Genomic DNA, 16,869 nt, shown 5'->3' on the forward strand with positions numbered 1-16,869 from the left:
ACATGCATCCTCTCATTCCTGTTTGCGCGTACTGGTCTCAGTTTGGAGGAGAGGCAGGTGCAGGAAGGTGGTCCTCTCCAGTGGACATTTCCACTGGTCACTCACCCCCTATGGTTCCTGTTTTGTGGCCTCACTGCGTTTTGACTTTGTACATTCCCTTTCACATCTGTTCGAGCCTCTGCAAAACTGATCAGTTTGTTTGGCCCGGACTACACAAAACTGTTAGTGTGTGTGTCCCATGCCAGAATGTAAAGGTCAACAGGCACACGAAATCACCCTTCTAACAGTTTCTCATTCCTAGTCAGCAGTTTGATCATCTGCATGTGGACCTGGAGGGTCCCCTGCCGCCTTTGCAAGGTTAATAGATCACTTGACCATGATCGATTGTATCACCAGAGGTGGTGGCATTCACAACATCTCCAGTAGTGGCCCGGTTGTTTTTGTCTTCCATTTCAGATATTACTCCTGACAGAGGCCCACAGTTTTTGCGTTGACTTTTGGCAACTGGATTGATCGCTTTCCGTGGGTCATGCTTGGGGTGTGTTCTGGGGTTAAGAAGTACAGAGGCGCCTCCACAGCTGAACTGGTTTTCGTTCAGCATGTGCGTCCCAGCCAGGTTTTGGCTGGAGCTTCACTCACCACATTTTAATCCACCTATGCAACCTTTTTTTTCTCAGGGGGACTCTTTTTTGCCTTCTCAGTCCTGCACAACATTGTTTGCCCTAGTCATTTGTCCCAAAGAACTAAGAGGCTGATAAATTTGTTTTTGCACACAAGATACATAAGATACCGTTGTGTTCCATGCACCTTTGTCAGATAATAGAGGGCCAATTAAACTCAGCTGAAGAATGAAATTGACTGGTGGCACTAACAGAGGTGTAATGTCATCAATAAATCACTGTTTGATAAAGCTTTGATACAATTGCCAAAAGTAGCAAAAACTAATAATAAGGGTTTTATGTTATTGTTTTATTTTAAACTGAAAACAAAAGTCATGAAAAATGAGAAAAACAAATTACCCTTGTGAAAGGCAAGGGTTATGTGAAAGGCAAAGTAATGAGTGGACAAATGGATTTGTCCACTCATAACTTTGTCTGAAACTTTTAAACTCTTTTCTAATTGTGACACCAAATTAACCAAACCGTGCCCTCAACACCATATGACAAAATAAAAGTTTGATTAGATGACCACCTAAAAAGGCTCTTACTTTATATGAAAACAACAATGTAAAACCTGGCCTTCATCTTCTGAAAAATAGAGACAATTTTACAACAAAAACCTTTCTCTTGATAGCTTATGCTTTCACCAGGTGTTTTGGATTGCAAATACTTTGACCCATTTGGTTTTCCATATATACATACTCTGTACTGATGCATTTAAAAGGTTTTCAAACTAAAAACATACTATTAGCCATGCTTGCATTACTTGAGTTTTGACCTCAGACAATATCTCATTTTCATTTGTTGTTCTTAACGCAAAGCATTAGAAACATACGTGTGTGTCTGCTAGTGAAATAGAGAGGTAAATATATGACTAACATTTTTTGTCTGATTGCACATTCCATCTGTTCAGTCGTAGTTTAGCACAAACAGACATACAGTCATTGTTTTGGCCATCACTTGGCTAGATGCAGTTCTACCAGACTTTCTATAAGGTCCAATTTGTTGATGGACCCACCATTGTCAGCCGAAGCAACTTTAACTATTCTGTGAACATCTTATTCAAGGTTTAGGAGTGTGTTCATAGTTAGATGAGAAACCAGAAATGCAGCCTCCTCTCTAACTCACCCCAAAGGTGTTCAAGAAAGTTAAGGTCAGGATTCTGTGCAGGACCGACAATGTTCTTCACACCTAACTTTATACACCTGCAGCCATAGTATATATACATTGATATATATTGATTAACTTTTTTTAATTTAAAGTAATTTTATAAACTGCAGCAAGTAGAGTCAAGGTAATCATCAACTCCTTGTGAAATGTGCTACTAGACTCCCTAACAACCATACTGGCAGTCTTTTTAGACTACCACTTCACAGGGTGTTTGGTATCACAGTTAAGGTCTTCCAGGGAAATGTGGCTTTGAAGTTAAGAATTAGTTTGGATCTTCTGGCTTTATGCAAACTGGCACCGAGGTCTGTTGTTTAGACTGCAAACAGATGGCCAATCCAGTTATTCTTCCTGGTCCTCTCGTTTTTAATATTTACTTAAAAGAAGAAAAAAACAACAAACAGAAACCTTTTCTCTGAGGCACTCGATTCAGTTCCTTGCTAGAATTCTAAAGCTGATTTGAAGTTTGTATAGTGATTTCTTACCCCAAAGTTAGTGAGTAGTGGTGTGTGCGTGTAGGTCAGCATTGTGTAGCTGGGACATAGAGTCTGCATGTATACATCAGCAGTGAGAGCAGGGGCGTTTGGGTAAGCCAGATTCTGAACTGCAGAGTCCTGCTGGTTGTAGTCAGATGAAGACCATGGCATCACAGCAGGCTGTAGCCCAGTGTTGGTGACAGAGGGAGCAGCTTTCCACCGTGCACACTGCAGCCCTTCATCTGAGTCTCCAACTGACTGCTCAGCTGAGGAAGCACTGGCAACATCTGAACCAAAACCACCTGGATATAAAAGAACAATTTGAGATTAAAGACTTTTTTTTTACTTACAGTGTTCTTTTTTTGGTTAATGTGTAATGGGGTTCATTACAGGTGGAGCACGTACCTTGTGTAAATAATTGATTATTGTGAGCCACTACATCCTGAAAAATCAAACAGACAATATCAGGAAGATGGTTATCTGAAATTGTCACATCAGTAGAACAACAACCACCCATGTCATTTCAACCTGGAAAAACTCACAAAGAGAAGACAGGGATGCAATTACAAAAGTTTATTAGTGAATGTTTATTTCTTTGGCACTCGGACCCCAGTGGAAGATGTGAATGCTGAGAATGACATGCGCTAGAGTGAACATCTTAAGGTTAGATTTAGAGATGTCTTCCCCGCCTGGGATCCGACCCTGGTGGTGGAGTGGAGGCCTGAGGAGATTTGGAAAGAGTTTGGAACCCAAATGGTGGAGATGGGGTGGACGAGGGTCAAAGTTTAGCTGCCGAACGGAGAGTTCCATGGATGAAGATCTTTTAATGCGGAGCCTTGAAGGATGATTGGCTGGGGGAGAAATGCAGACTTGACACTGATTGGTGGAGCAGAGCCGCATTGAGGAGTAATTAGACAAAGCTGGAGGTGATGGTGAGTCTTCCATGTTGAATTTTCATTTAAACTCCATGTTGATATCTAAATATCAATATCAGGTCCTGGTGGGAGCTGCGGCTGAGACAAGATAATAATTACAGTGCAGAAGTTTATGTGCAATATATGCTAAAACAAATACCCGCAGAAACAGTAAAAAGTTTAGCTTTTCTCTTTTGCCACATTTTTTACCCACTATTAACTAAATTCACTACAATGATTAGGGGTGCACGGTGGCACAGTTGGTAGCACTGTTGCCTTGCAGCAAGAGCGTCCTGGGTTCAACTCCCGGCCTTTCTGCATGGAGTTTGCACTCCAGGCACTCCAGCTTCCTCCTAAAGACATGACTGTTAGGTTAATTGATCCTTAGGTATGTGCTTGGTTGTTTGTGTGTTGCCCTGTGATGGGTTGTCAACCTGCCCAGAGTGTACCCTGCCTCCTGCCCATAGACTGCTGTAGATAGACATCAGCTTCCCCACAACCCACCATGGAAGAAACAGTATAGAAAATGTTGACATGTACAACCAACCTTAATTGTCACCTGGTTCATCCCTGTCATGATTCCCTCATGGCAAAGGCAAAAAATTAATTTAGTTGACCTGCACAAGCAAAGCCTCTCACAGCACACATCTGCAGCAGAGGTTGGCTGCAAGTAAGTTTTTTTAAAGTTCTTGTAAGATCCTATTAGTAATGTAACAAAAATGATGCCCATGGTCAGTATCTGTGAGTGTCTGTATCTATGTAACATATTGAATAAAGTGTTAGCTCATTTTAAGCTTTACACTATTACGCTGTTAGCTTTAAGCTAACATCAGCATTTAAATACAGTTTTTAACCTACACTTTGTCCAGCCGTGTAAGGAGAAGTTACAGCTTGAAACCTCGTGATGTTATGTAGTCACTAACAAAAACAGTTTCTCGTTTCCACCTTGCTCTCTATCCCGCTACGTAGCAGCTAAAGGAAAGGAAAGGCACAAACTGAATATCTGACTTTTTCATCGATTGTCTTAATATCACTCCTATATTGGGCTGGTATTCACAAGACAATACTTGCCAGACCGAATGGTTATTTAATTAAATATTAAGTAACATAAGCATTCTGATTGCACATCATTTGCTCTTTTGGAGCATCTAGCTTGCAAATAAGGATAAGGTTTATTCACCTGCTAGTGAGGTGTTCCACAATATTATAGATGCAGCCTAACAATTCCTTCCAGTGTGCTACATATAAAGGATAGGCAGGTTTATGAAACCAACAGTAGATCATGATTCATTAGCTTCAGTAAAACCTATGGTGTACACAATAAACAAAAAGTGAAAGAAAGTAGTTAGTATCCATACATCCATCAGTCTGCCCATCCATCTATTGTATAAAACCATATATCTGTGCAAGATCAAATAAAGAAATTCTGGAAGGTAAAAAAAAAAGCAAAAAAGAAGCCAATCAATTCAATTATGGATCCCCCTAAAGGCCACTATGATTGAGGACTTGTTGTCCCATGTTCCACTCAAAAAGCCTCCTATCCTGGACACTCTATAGTAATTGCTCTCTTCTTTTGACCGATGACGGATCTGAAATGTATGTAAACATGCAAGAGAGAACAGTGTCTGTATACAACGCTTTGTTTAAATGCGTCACTTTATCAGACATTGATTGATGAGCCCAGAATTGTGGGCACAACTAATTTCTCCACTCTAGCTGTGACAACTATTTGACAATGATCTAGGCTGCTGAGAGAAGCCTCCATGTGATGTGATGGATACACATCCATCCTCAATACCTTCAATAATACAGTTTTTTTGTTTGTCATTTTATTCTGTTCACTTTTCTTAATACCCCTCATTGTTGGATTCAGTAATGGTTCTTGTGGTTTTGGTCTTTTCTCCAGTCAAACTGGCCTTCACCCAAAACCGTAGTATCACTGCTCAAGACATTCATCTACAAACATTCCAGGTGGGAATGTTATGAATTGATGGTAAACTTCCAAGTCCTGCTTTCCGTAGCATTATGCTTCCAAGAAGTACCATGTCCCTGGACTATCTCTGTGACCCTGTGCTTTCTCCCTGTCCTCCCCAGTGACATTGAGTTGCTTCAAAGTCTCAATATCTGTTGTTGATGTACTATCTACTATTAAAAATAGTGTGCCCATATGTGCAGGAATTCCCATGATGTTTCCACTTGTCCCAATGCACATGTGTGAATAAAATAATTTCCTGCAGGAAAAAAGAATGATTAATGAAGATTACATGATGTCAGAAATGTGGCAAAGCTTCCACAGCCAAACTTTGACTTCAACCACCCTGAACTCTGGCTGGAATGGAAAGGGGGGTACCACAGGTACCGGACTGCTATCACGTTGGACAAAGAGGAGGGAGAGATGCAGGTGTGTACCCTACTGTATTCACAAGGCAGCGAGGCCAAACAGATTTTAAAGACTTTTGTCTACACTAACAAGAGAGATATAAATAACTATGTGATCTTACTGGACAAACTTGATGGATACTTCATACCAAAGGTAACTGTAATGCATGATAGGGCAATATTCCACTAGCATGCACAGAAGGATGCCAAAAGCTGGCAGAAATTGCAATTTTGGCACATTAAAGATTAAAGATTTAAGGGACACTCTATAAGCCTCTGGTTTCATTTTTCAAAGACAAGGATATTGATGCTATACCAGTGAATTCTCTATAGAATGATGCATTTCAATGCAAAAGCAGAGTATTGTAAGTTCCATCCAATAAGCTTGTTGTGGCAGATGCACTTTCAAGATACCTCTTTGCAACTTTGCAGGGCAGCTATGGCTACATTGTACACTACCGAAGTCAGTGTGTAGTGAGGATGGGTGGATGACTGATTGTAATCCAAAGCACTTTGGGGTGCTCGGAATTGATAAGGCGCTATATAAGTCATTTACCATTTGCATCATAGTGGAGCTTTCAGCAGATATTTAGACTCTGGAGGAGACCACGGAATCAGAATAGCCAATGTCAAGCTCACACATGGATCAGGTCAAGAAACAGACAAAGAATGATTCTGGCCACTGGTGACAGAGTTTGTGACAAATGGGTGGCCACAATATGCATCTCAAATGCCTGATAGCCCAAGCCATGTTATGCAGTGAAGATTTTAATCTCTACCTACTCCAATCTGCACCTCCATGATAACAGGATTATGGTAAATGACCTGAACTTGTATAGTGCTTTATCAAGTCCCCAGAGACCCCAAAGCGCTTTACACCACAACCAGTCATCCACCCATTCACACACTGATAGTGGTGAGCTACAGTGTAGCCACAGCTGCCCTGGGGCAGACTGACAGAAGGGAGGCTGCCATACACAGGTGCCACCAAGCCCTCTGATCATCATCAGCAGGTAATGCAGGTGACGTGTCTTGCCCAAGGACAGATTGACACAACGACTGAGATGGCCAGAGCAGGAATTCAAACCGGTAACCCAGGAAATACAGCAATACAGGAAAAACTCCTGCCACCTGTGCCACAGCTGCCCCATTATCCTAACTGCCTGAGTGTCTGATGGCCTGGTTTCAGAAAAGCCCTGCAGAGGTGGATTGAGCATTGTCATCATTGCATAGCAGCAAAACCATCTCAAAACAGAGAGCCACTCATAACAACCCCTCTACCAGGGATGCCCTGGGAAAGAGAGGGGGCTGATATCTGTGAAGTAGATTAAAGACTGGTTATCTGGTAGTAGCAGATTACTAATCCAGGTATACTGAGCTCGCATACCTGCCGGGCAAGTGCTATGGCATGCTTATGTCTCAGCTCCATATTGACTGAGGCCCCAAGATTCTAGTCACTGAGAGCTGGCAACAGTTCAGTGGGCAACAGTTTCCACAGTATTTTAAACTGTAGAATCTTTTGCTTATCACAGAGTCCACATCTTTCACAGACAAAAAGAGCTGCAGAAAGAGCTGTGAGGACAGCAGCTTTAGCTGCAGAAAGAGCAGCTGCTTTAGCTCCCCATGTTAACCAGCTGGTGTTGGTTTTTATAAGACAAGTTAAGGTTTTTTCTTTCTGTAAAGGCCACAATTTTTACCAATGTTCTTCTTCAGGTAGAGATTATTTTCAGATTCAATTTCACACTTTACAACTGGGTCAGGAGCTCTCTGTTCAATAAATATAATTCTATATGGATTATCATCTGTAGAGGTCCTTAGGGGAAGAATTTTTCTCTAAGGTGGACTCATCAGAGAACAATACATGTTTCACATTGTCCACAGCCCAAGATTTGCGGTCCTTGCACCATTGAAACCGACGTTTGGCATTGCCATGAGTGACCAAAGGTTTGGCTATAGCAGCCCGGCCGTGTATATTGACCCTGTGGAGCTCCCAACGGACAGTTCTGGTGGAAACAGGAGAGTTGAGGTGCACATTTAATTCTGCCGTGGTTTTATGTCTTTTGGATACAATCCGGGTTAGCACCCGAATATCCCTTTCAGACAGCTTCCTCTTGTGTCTACAGTTAATCCTGTTGGATGTGGTTCATCCTTCTTGGTGGTATGCTGACATTACCCTGTCTTCATCCATCTCAGTGTGGTTTGGCTCATCCACAAAACAGGACAGGTCCAGACTGCAATGAATAATCAGGACTGCAGAGAGAATAATCAGAGCTGACCTTCCCTCCATCCAGGACTTATACAGGTCTAGGGTCAAGAAAAGAGCTGCCAAAATCTCTGCCGACCCCACACACCCTGCACATAAACTGTTTAGAGTCTTACCTTCAGGCCGCCGCTACAGAGCACTGTTTACTAAAACCAGCTGCCACAGAGACAGTTTCTTCCCCCAGGCTGTTTCTATGATGAACATTCAATAGAGTACAGAACAACAGCATACAGATGTTGCAAATGCACCTTTTTTATTAGATATGTGTATATTGTACATTGTAAATTTTAAATTGTAAATTTGTATATTCTGTAATGCAAAAACAGAACAAAAGAGCAAAGTGTACTGGAGGCAAACTCCTTGTTTGTATGTACGAAATTGGCAATAAAGCTGATTCTGATTCTGATTCTGATACAGTGGCTCTTGATAGATCACAAAGACTTGCTGTCTTGGTCACAGATGCGCCAGCAAGACGTGCACCAACAATTTGTCCTCTTTTGAACTCTGGTATGTCACCCATAATGTTGTGTGCACTTCAATATTTTGTGCAAAACTGTGCTCTTACCCTGCTAATTGAACCTTCACACGCTCTTACTGGTGCAATGTGCAATCAATGAAGACTGGCTACCAGGCTGGTCCATTTAGCCATGAAACCTCCCACACTAAAATGACAGGTGTCTCAGTTTCATTGTCCAACCCCTGTAGATCGTATAAAATCATAATTGGTTTGCACATGAGTTGTAAAAAATAAAACATTATTTGCTACAATATGTGCCCCTAGTTGATTAACAGTGATAGACTGAATCATATAGAGAGCTTGTTTCTGCAGCCTGAAGGCACATTTAAGATAATTAAAAGTGACATTCTTACACATGAATGTTGAAAATGTTCCCTTTAACCATTGGTTAGTTGATGAAATTGGAGAGACCTTTTACTTGGTTCTGATTAGGGGTATCAGTTCGACATTCAATATTTCTGATCTGTTATCCATCACGAGTAATTAGCAACAGTACAGTCTGGAGGTGAACAGTTCTGATCCTCGAGTGCCAGTGCCCTGCATTGTCCAGATATTGTCCTGCAACACACAACCAACTTAAACACTGGCGTTATCTTCCTGTGGTAAAAAAAAAAACAAAAAAAGAGAGAAATTAAAATAATAAAATCCTGCATTCAAGAGGGTGATGTTCCCAGGCAGCAGGACACTTGTTGTCAGGAACTTTAAGGGTTGTGGAGGAAAAGTTGGTGAAAGTTATAGCTCTCCCTAGAGGTGAGAGGGTTACAACAGTAACCCAATCTGGGTAATATGCCATCTTACTGTCATCTCAATTTAATTAAGTTTTAGTTTGTGAAAAGTGTCTTTTTAATCTTTGAAAACATGTGTACATCAGTGAAAATAGCAGATTAAAACAAGTTCACTTGGTGTGTGTGTCTTTAAACTTCATGAAATCTGTTACTCCTTACTAAATCCTGACTTAATAACATAGGAATTTCAAACTGATCCATCCGATGTAAACGTTAACATAGTGTTAGTGGCTTACAGGTCATAGAGTCTCCCAGTACATGTTGCAATCCTTAGACCTCCTTGTTAATGGTTCTCATAAATCTAGGGTTATTTGAAGAATAGTGTTACGTAGGCAGAAAAAATCCATTTCTCTGTTTAAACAGGAGATATTATCATGATTCTCATCTTTTCTGAGCCAGAGTATAGATTTTGCAGTCTGAAAAGACACTATCATATGAAAAACATATAAAATCACAAGCCTGGAATGTTGTTAAGGGCTTTGAAGTACATTTAGCTGTGCAGTTTAGCAGTTATTTTTGTGAGAACAGAAACCAGGAACTTAAATACAGCATGTAATAAGCTACAATAAAACCAGGTTTTATTAATACAAGGCAGAGCAGCTGAGGGAGTAACTAAGCAGGAAACTGGGGAAATTGACACAGAAAGGATCAAAATATAAACATAATTAAGAACAAAAACACAAACAGCTGCAGATCTATTACATATAATTGTTCAAGAATACTAATTTGACTTGTGCATAAAGGTTGAATAATATGCATTTTTCTACTGCTGATACCAATATTTAAAAATATGGTGATTAATTACTGCTAGTTTAAGCATATAAGTTTTTTTTATTTAGCCCATATGTTTTTGTTGTTCTCATTTTTTTAAACTGTGATCAGAAGTTCTCCATTTTCTGTAACACTTAACATGTCGGCTAAGAGCAGTAAAAAGCAAGGTTTTTTTTTTTTTTTACAATCCCATCAAACGGGTGGGGTAAATCCTAAAGGTGGCAACAGATTAATGTTTTTTTTTTCAACTCACGTCTTTAAAAGAACACCCAGAAGCACCACTCAAAGATGACAATACATTAGACCCACTTAGATTATTACGTAAAACTGAGTGCTGAGCTAAGTCTTCTTATTTAGCAAAACTGTTTGAAACAATTTAAACATAATCATTCCCTCCTGTAACCTTAAGTTCCCCACCACACACACTGAAGCAGCTTATTACAGTGTTTGTGCTCAAATAATCCAAGAGGCTATGCTGTCTGGGGCTTACATGGCCCTGGTAGGGTCTCCCATGGCAAACAGGCTCAGACAAGGAGTGGTTCAAGGCACCTTCACGAGGACCACACAATCGAGGCATGTGACGGTACCACAGAGCCAGTGTCCCACCCTGGAGCCAGGCCTGGGGTCAGGACTCGTCGGAGAGCGCCTAGTGGCCGGGTTGCTCCTCGTGGGACCTGGCCGCACCAAGCTTGAACAAGCGACGCGAGGTCATCCACGAGTGGGCCCACCACTTGCAGGGGGGACCATGAGGACCCGGTGCAAAGAGGATTGGGCAGCGGACGAAGGTGGAGACCTCAGTGGCCCAATCTCCGGATGCTTAGGCTGGCTCTAGGGATGTAGAATGTCACCTCGATGGGGGGGAAGGAGCCTGAGCTTGTGCAGGAGGTCGAGAGATATCGACTAGAAATAGTCGGGCTCACCTCCACCCACAGCACGGGCTCTGGAACCCATCTCCTCAAGAGGGGATGGACTCTCTTCTACTCTGGAGTGGCCCGCGGGGAGATGCGGCAAACTGGGGTGGGTTTGCTTGTTGCTTGTTGGGGTTTACCGCAGCGGATGAGAGGGTCACATCCCTGCGCCTTCAGTTCGGGGACAATAAATGCTGAATGCGTTTTGCGAATTGCGTTTATTGTTCTGGATAGATCTTCACATCCAATGATTATGACTAGAAATGTCATATTAAATCTTGGGCTTTTTATAATATGTCTAAAATTCAATCAATTTGATTAACAAGAATTTTTGAATTTGTTGAGGGTTTTTAATCATTAACAATTGTACATACAGACCCAAAAATATACTTACATCCCAACAACTTTTTCGTTGCAGGTCTCTTAGGGGGTTACATCTGAACTATATTTTTTTATTGCTGTCAACATGCTTCTGACACAATTCCTGCATAACATTTGACCACTTCTCTTGGCAGAGGTCATTCAAATTGTTTGGTTTCCTGTATGGTAATTTTAAGGACAGACCAAAATTTTTCAATGAGTTGGAGGTCGGGGCTTTGAGATTTTTGTTGCTATCCTACCTTAGCCATTCTAAAAACAGTTTTGGTGTGTTTTTGGGATCACAGTCCTGTAAGCATTACCAGTAGTGTCTACCTTCAAACTTTGTAGCTGTGGATTTGATGTGAAGTTGAAGAATTTAGAATTATTCCTTCTTTTTTAGTCTATCTGCTTTGTGCAATCAAACACTACCATGGGCATTGAAACTGTCCCACAACATGATGCTATCACCACCATGCTTTAATGTTGGTGTTTGAATGTTGCTGCTTATCTTTGCATGGTCGCAGGGACAGCTGGTCCCTGTCTCCAGAGAAACTAAATAACTTTAAAATCCAAAAACAAATTACTTAAAAAAATACTTTTTTAAGAAAACCTTTAAATGTTTTATCAGTCAACTGTGGGAGAAAAAACATTCAAAGAATATTTAAATGTCTAAAATGATGAAGACATCTATGCCAATGGTGAGAGGATGTAATCTTCTGGTCAGAATTGCATCATGCATCTACACCTAATCAGTGGCCAAAAATTGTGATGCAGTAACTGCCTGACAAATCTTTCTATGTTTGGGAATCATCCATGTTAACAACTGACCTTTTTTCTCCTCACTGCGTGCCCCGTTAGAAACCTGAAACTTCATCAGCCAACGTACACTTTTTCACAGTACTCCACCTTTAGGTGGATTCTACAGAGAACACACAGCAGTTCCTGACAAGAAAATCTGAATTAAGATAACTTTCAAAACTGTACTGGTTTTCAACAAAAATGCTTTCACTTTGAATTAAGGAGGATGTTCATTTCCATTTTATAATCTAATAAAAGATTATTTATACCTAATAAACGTGCTCTACTTATTATATCTTATCACACTACTTGCTCAAAGGAGCTCAACCAAGTGTGTGTATAAGTGTGGTTGGATGAGTGGTAAATGTACAAAAAAAAAAAAAACAAGTAGGAGGGCTCTTTGGCAAGTGTATGAGTTATTTTGCATAGGGCTGCATGCCCAGCCCTGGAGCAATGGTTGTAACTGCCATGGAAAAACACCTGGATTATATAAGGACAAACCCCCCTCTGTGCCTTGGAATAGGCACTGGCTCCTGACTGTTCACAACCAGATAGGCCCACAGGGTTTCCTTCTTTCACCTTTCGGGAGTCACACATAATTTGTCAAAAGATGTATATCTCCCACACAGAACAATGCATGTTTGGCAAACTGCCCTATTCTGCTCAGAGGAGCTGTCTTGCAAACTAACAGGCTTCAGCTCTCATTCTGACATCTCTGTTGGTATTCCTGCTGCAGAGATATCGAAAATGATTGGTTCATTTTATAATTGTGACACTTCTGAGTGAACAATCTTAGTCACAGATGTGCAATTAAGAAGTAATATGTTAAAACATTAAGAAACATATGACTCAAAAACAAGGCAGTGGTGGATATGCTGGTCCATGGATGTGAATTCAAATAAGAACTGTCATGTTATTTTAACTTCCACAAAATCCATCAAGAAAATCTTTCAGAATTAGAGCTGTTTGATTTGTCAGCACTTAACTCAGTCATGGTTCTATGTTTTATGTTACTGCAATTAATTCCATGCTTCGCATTTGATTAACCACATGGGATAATAATGCTGAAATACAATAGTGGGATGTGGTTCAAAAGTTTTAGATACACTTTCTCACTTAATGTGTCTCTTAATTTTCAGGACTATTAACATTGTAGATTCTCACCAAATGTAACAAAACCGTGAATGAACACACATGAACTCGTGTAGTAAACACAAAGTGTGAAATAACTCTAAACATTTGTTTATTTTAGATTCTTCAAAGTATCCACCCTTTGCTTTGATGACTTCTTTGCTCTCTTAACATTTTCTTCATGAGCTTCATGAGGTGGTCACCTGAGATGGTTTTACAAAGAGTCTTGAAAGAACTTATCAGAGGTTCATTGAGAGATGGCCAAAAGTTAATATTTCAGTAAAGGGCGGCTACTTTAAGGAATCTAAAATATAAAATATATTTAAAGTTCTTGTGCAATTTTTCATTTGATACATAATTCCAGATGTGTTCATTTACAGTTTAGATGCCTTCAGGGAGAATCTACGTACAAAACCCCAGTTGGTTGGGCAGATGGACGCTCACACTGAGCCTGGTTCTGCTGGAGGCTTCTTCCTGTTAAAAGGGAGTTTTTCCTCTCCATTGTCGCTACAATGGAGAGGAAAAACTGAGCATGCTACATGCATGCTCAGTATGACGGATTGCTGCAAAGTCAACGCCAATGACTGTCCACTGTCTCTACATGCTCATCCTGGAGGAGTGAATGCTGCAAGTCACTGACTTGATGCAATCTGCTGGGTTTCCTTAGATAGAAAAGCTTTTAACCAATTTGAATAAATAACCTGAATCTGACTGCACTGTTTGATAGTTAGGATTAATTGGAATGTATGTACCTGACTTGAAATCTGTATGATTCGGCTGAATTTACTTTGTAAAGTGCCTTGAGACGACATGTGTTGTCAATTGGGGCTATATAAATAAAACTGAATTGAATTTAACAATGTCAATTGTCATGAAAAAAAAGAAAACCAGTAAATCAAAAAGTGTTTCTAAAACTTTTGACTGGTAGTGTATATGACTCAGGAAATATCACCAAAACATATGTAAATGAAAACAAAATGCATTGTTTCAGTGGTGTCCAACACCTGTCCTCAAGGGCCGGTGTCCTACATGTCTGTTCCTGTTCCAACACAGTTGATTCAAAAGGGTGAGTTAAGTCCTCATTATCTTATCTAGGTAAGCAGAAACCTGATAATGAAACATTTGATGCAGGTGTACTGGGGCAGAAGAAAGATCTGAAACATGCACAATATCAGCAGTGGAGGACTGACTTTGAACACCACTGCACTATGTGATTGTTAATTTCATGTTTCATGGTGTGCTCACAGCTATGGAATGTGTTCTGGCGCTGTGATGTTCCAGGCTCCTTTTTCTCCTCAGCAGCTCCTTGACCGGATCTCGGACTCTGACTCCTTGATACGGACGGGACCTTCCCAGTGTGGATGGCTGTGCTGGAAAGACCAGAATCACACACAGACATGAGGGTGCTTTCCCTTTTAACTGCCATAGGGAAACCTTGTTGGGATAATCACAAGTTCATGTGTGGAGGCAATTACCAGTCAGGTACAAAGGTCCTAAAGTTAAACAGGCAACTACTTTTTTTTCAGATGTTGTTTGGAAGGAGCCAGGGTTTTTTAACAACGCTATTGTGCAACAGTTGTAGCCTTTGCACTATGGCTGCTCCTTCATTTATTTTGAGTAAAGCTTTTGAACATGACATATTAGGAAAGAAGAGCTTAACAATACTCTGTTATTGATTCAAACATTAAAAGAGCTTCTAAATTGGTAGAATGAACATACACTGTGCCTTGCAAAAAAGCTCACACGACTTGAATCTTTTATGGGTCTAATGTAACAGATTAAGACAAAGTAATGCGTAATTGTGTAGAGGAAGCAAAATGATACATAGTTTTCGGTCTTTTTAGAAATAAAATCTGAAAAGTGTGGAGTGCAACAATATTCACTGACCCTCTGAGTTAATACCCCCTTCCACTGCAGTTACAGTTTCCCATATCTAGAGAGTGAAATTTAGGCACATTCTTCTTTGTCTAATAGCTCAAGTTCAATCAGATTGGGTGGAGGAAGCCTGTGAACAGCACACTGACAGAGACGTTCAGCAAAAAGACCTCTGAGCATGACCATATGTTTAGAGCACAACAATAACTGCAGGTATGAGCATGATCCAACAATGAGAGTCTCTACCGAATAAAGCCATCCCAGTAACACTCAACAAGCAGAAAGGAGCTACAGACAAAAACAATCAGTCAGTAAAGCCCAAAGCCGCAAAGTCATAGAGCAGAGGCATTGACCTGCACTGACCTTATTGCATTTCAGCAATGTTAGCTTTGGGGATTGTGCTATACCATAAAGGAAGCAAAGGAGCCAGAGGAGTAAGGTGGGTGCTATAAAGTCTGCGCTGAGAGGAGGGCAGGGCTGGATGAAAGGGGCCATACATTTTAGACATTGGTAAAGCTAAGCACACTTCTCAGTTTCTTCACAGTATTTAAATAAATCTAGAATTTGATGCCAGAAATCAACTAAAGAAAGAAAGAAATGAATGTTGTAACCCCACAAAATAAATATCAGAAAAACTAAAATACCTGAAGTTAACTTTAAACAAGCATAAACCTCCCCCAAAATGGTCTTTTATCATATCAACTCCCCAGCTACTCTCCATTTTGACTAGCTTATTTGGGCGCTGGCTTTTGAATATTTAGTGAGCACAGAAGTAAAGTGTTTTATCATTTTACAGGTGCAACCTTTTCAAATATTGTGGCATTACATTCTTCAATGTATGTTATTGGGATTTAATGTGATAGATCCACACAAAGTAGCACATTACCTTGAAGGCATAAAGTGGATCTGAAATGGGTCAAATTGCCATGTTTTTGTGATGTATAAATGAGAATATGATAATTATTTCAATACTTTTTCTACATTTAATGTGACATTTAACATTTTAATATGGGTTGGGGTTAGGGTGCATCTAAGTGTGCCGAACCACAGACAAATATCTCTGTTTTATGCACCCTTTGATCCAAGTTCAGCATTTACTATTTCTGTGTACAAACCTACCACCAATTGCAAAGAATCTGGTTAACTTAAAATAACATGTAGCTTTGCTAGTAGGATTCCCTTACATTTGGTCATTTGAATCTTTTACTCAAAGTTAAAAGTATCAGTCAGGAGGAACACTTAAACATCATGTCCACTGTAAAACACTGTGAGGGTAGCACCATGATCGGGGCTTGCTATTCTTCAGGTGGGAACTGCCGTTTTTTTTTTTTTTACAAATAAAGATCTGAAAGGTGTGGCATTAATTTGCATTCAGCTCCTTTTATGTGATACCCCTAAAAATCCATAGCATCAAGTTACCTTTAAAGGTCACTTAATTAGTAGTCCTCCTGGATGTAATTTATTCTTCATATATTTTCAAGTATTTCATTAAGAAAATTATTAAACATGATGGTAGCAGCATCATGTGGTGATGATTTTCTTCAGTAGAGAGAGCGAAGCTGGTCAGAGTGAATGGGAAGAAGGATGGAGATAAATACAGTGCATCAGCCTTTTGCTACAATGCTGGACTTACTGTCATAGCTACAATGGAAGGGTTTAGATCAAAGCATGTTCATGTGTTTGAAGGACCTAGTCAAAGCCCAAAAATATTTCCCCTAAAGACCTACAGATGTAATTGCAACAAAGGTGGTTCTACAAAATACAGGTCCTTCTCAAAATATTAGCATATTGTGATAAAGTTCATTATTTTCCATAATGTCATGATGAAAATTTAACATTCATATATTTTAGATTCATTGCACACTA

General features: G+C 40.2%; 1 protein-coding gene across 1 annotated transcript in view; it reads right to left on the reverse strand.

Moving 5' to 3' along the window:
* The window catches only part of LOC124884015 (POU domain class 2-associating factor 1), a gene marked incomplete at its 5' end in the record, with an annotated part of 61,894 nt that overhangs the window by 16,423 nt on the left and 28,602 nt on the right, over nucleotides 1–16,869 (reverse strand). Inside the window, 3 exons of the mRNA XM_047391601.1 lie at nucleotides 2,312–2,604; nucleotides 2,708–2,744; nucleotides 14,374–14,498. Of these exons, the coding sequence (XP_047247557.1) occupies nucleotides 2,312–2,604; nucleotides 2,708–2,744; nucleotides 14,374–14,498 (455 nt within the window). The remainder of the gene's footprint in view (nucleotides 1–2,311; nucleotides 2,605–2,707; nucleotides 2,745–14,373; nucleotides 14,499–16,869) is intronic.

This window comes from Girardinichthys multiradiatus, chromosome 18 (genome assembly GCF_021462225.1).
Source record: "Girardinichthys multiradiatus isolate DD_20200921_A chromosome 18, DD_fGirMul_XY1, whole genome shotgun sequence".
In the NCBI taxonomy this organism is placed as follows: domain Eukaryota; kingdom Metazoa; phylum Chordata; class Actinopteri; order Cyprinodontiformes; family Goodeidae; genus Girardinichthys; species Girardinichthys multiradiatus.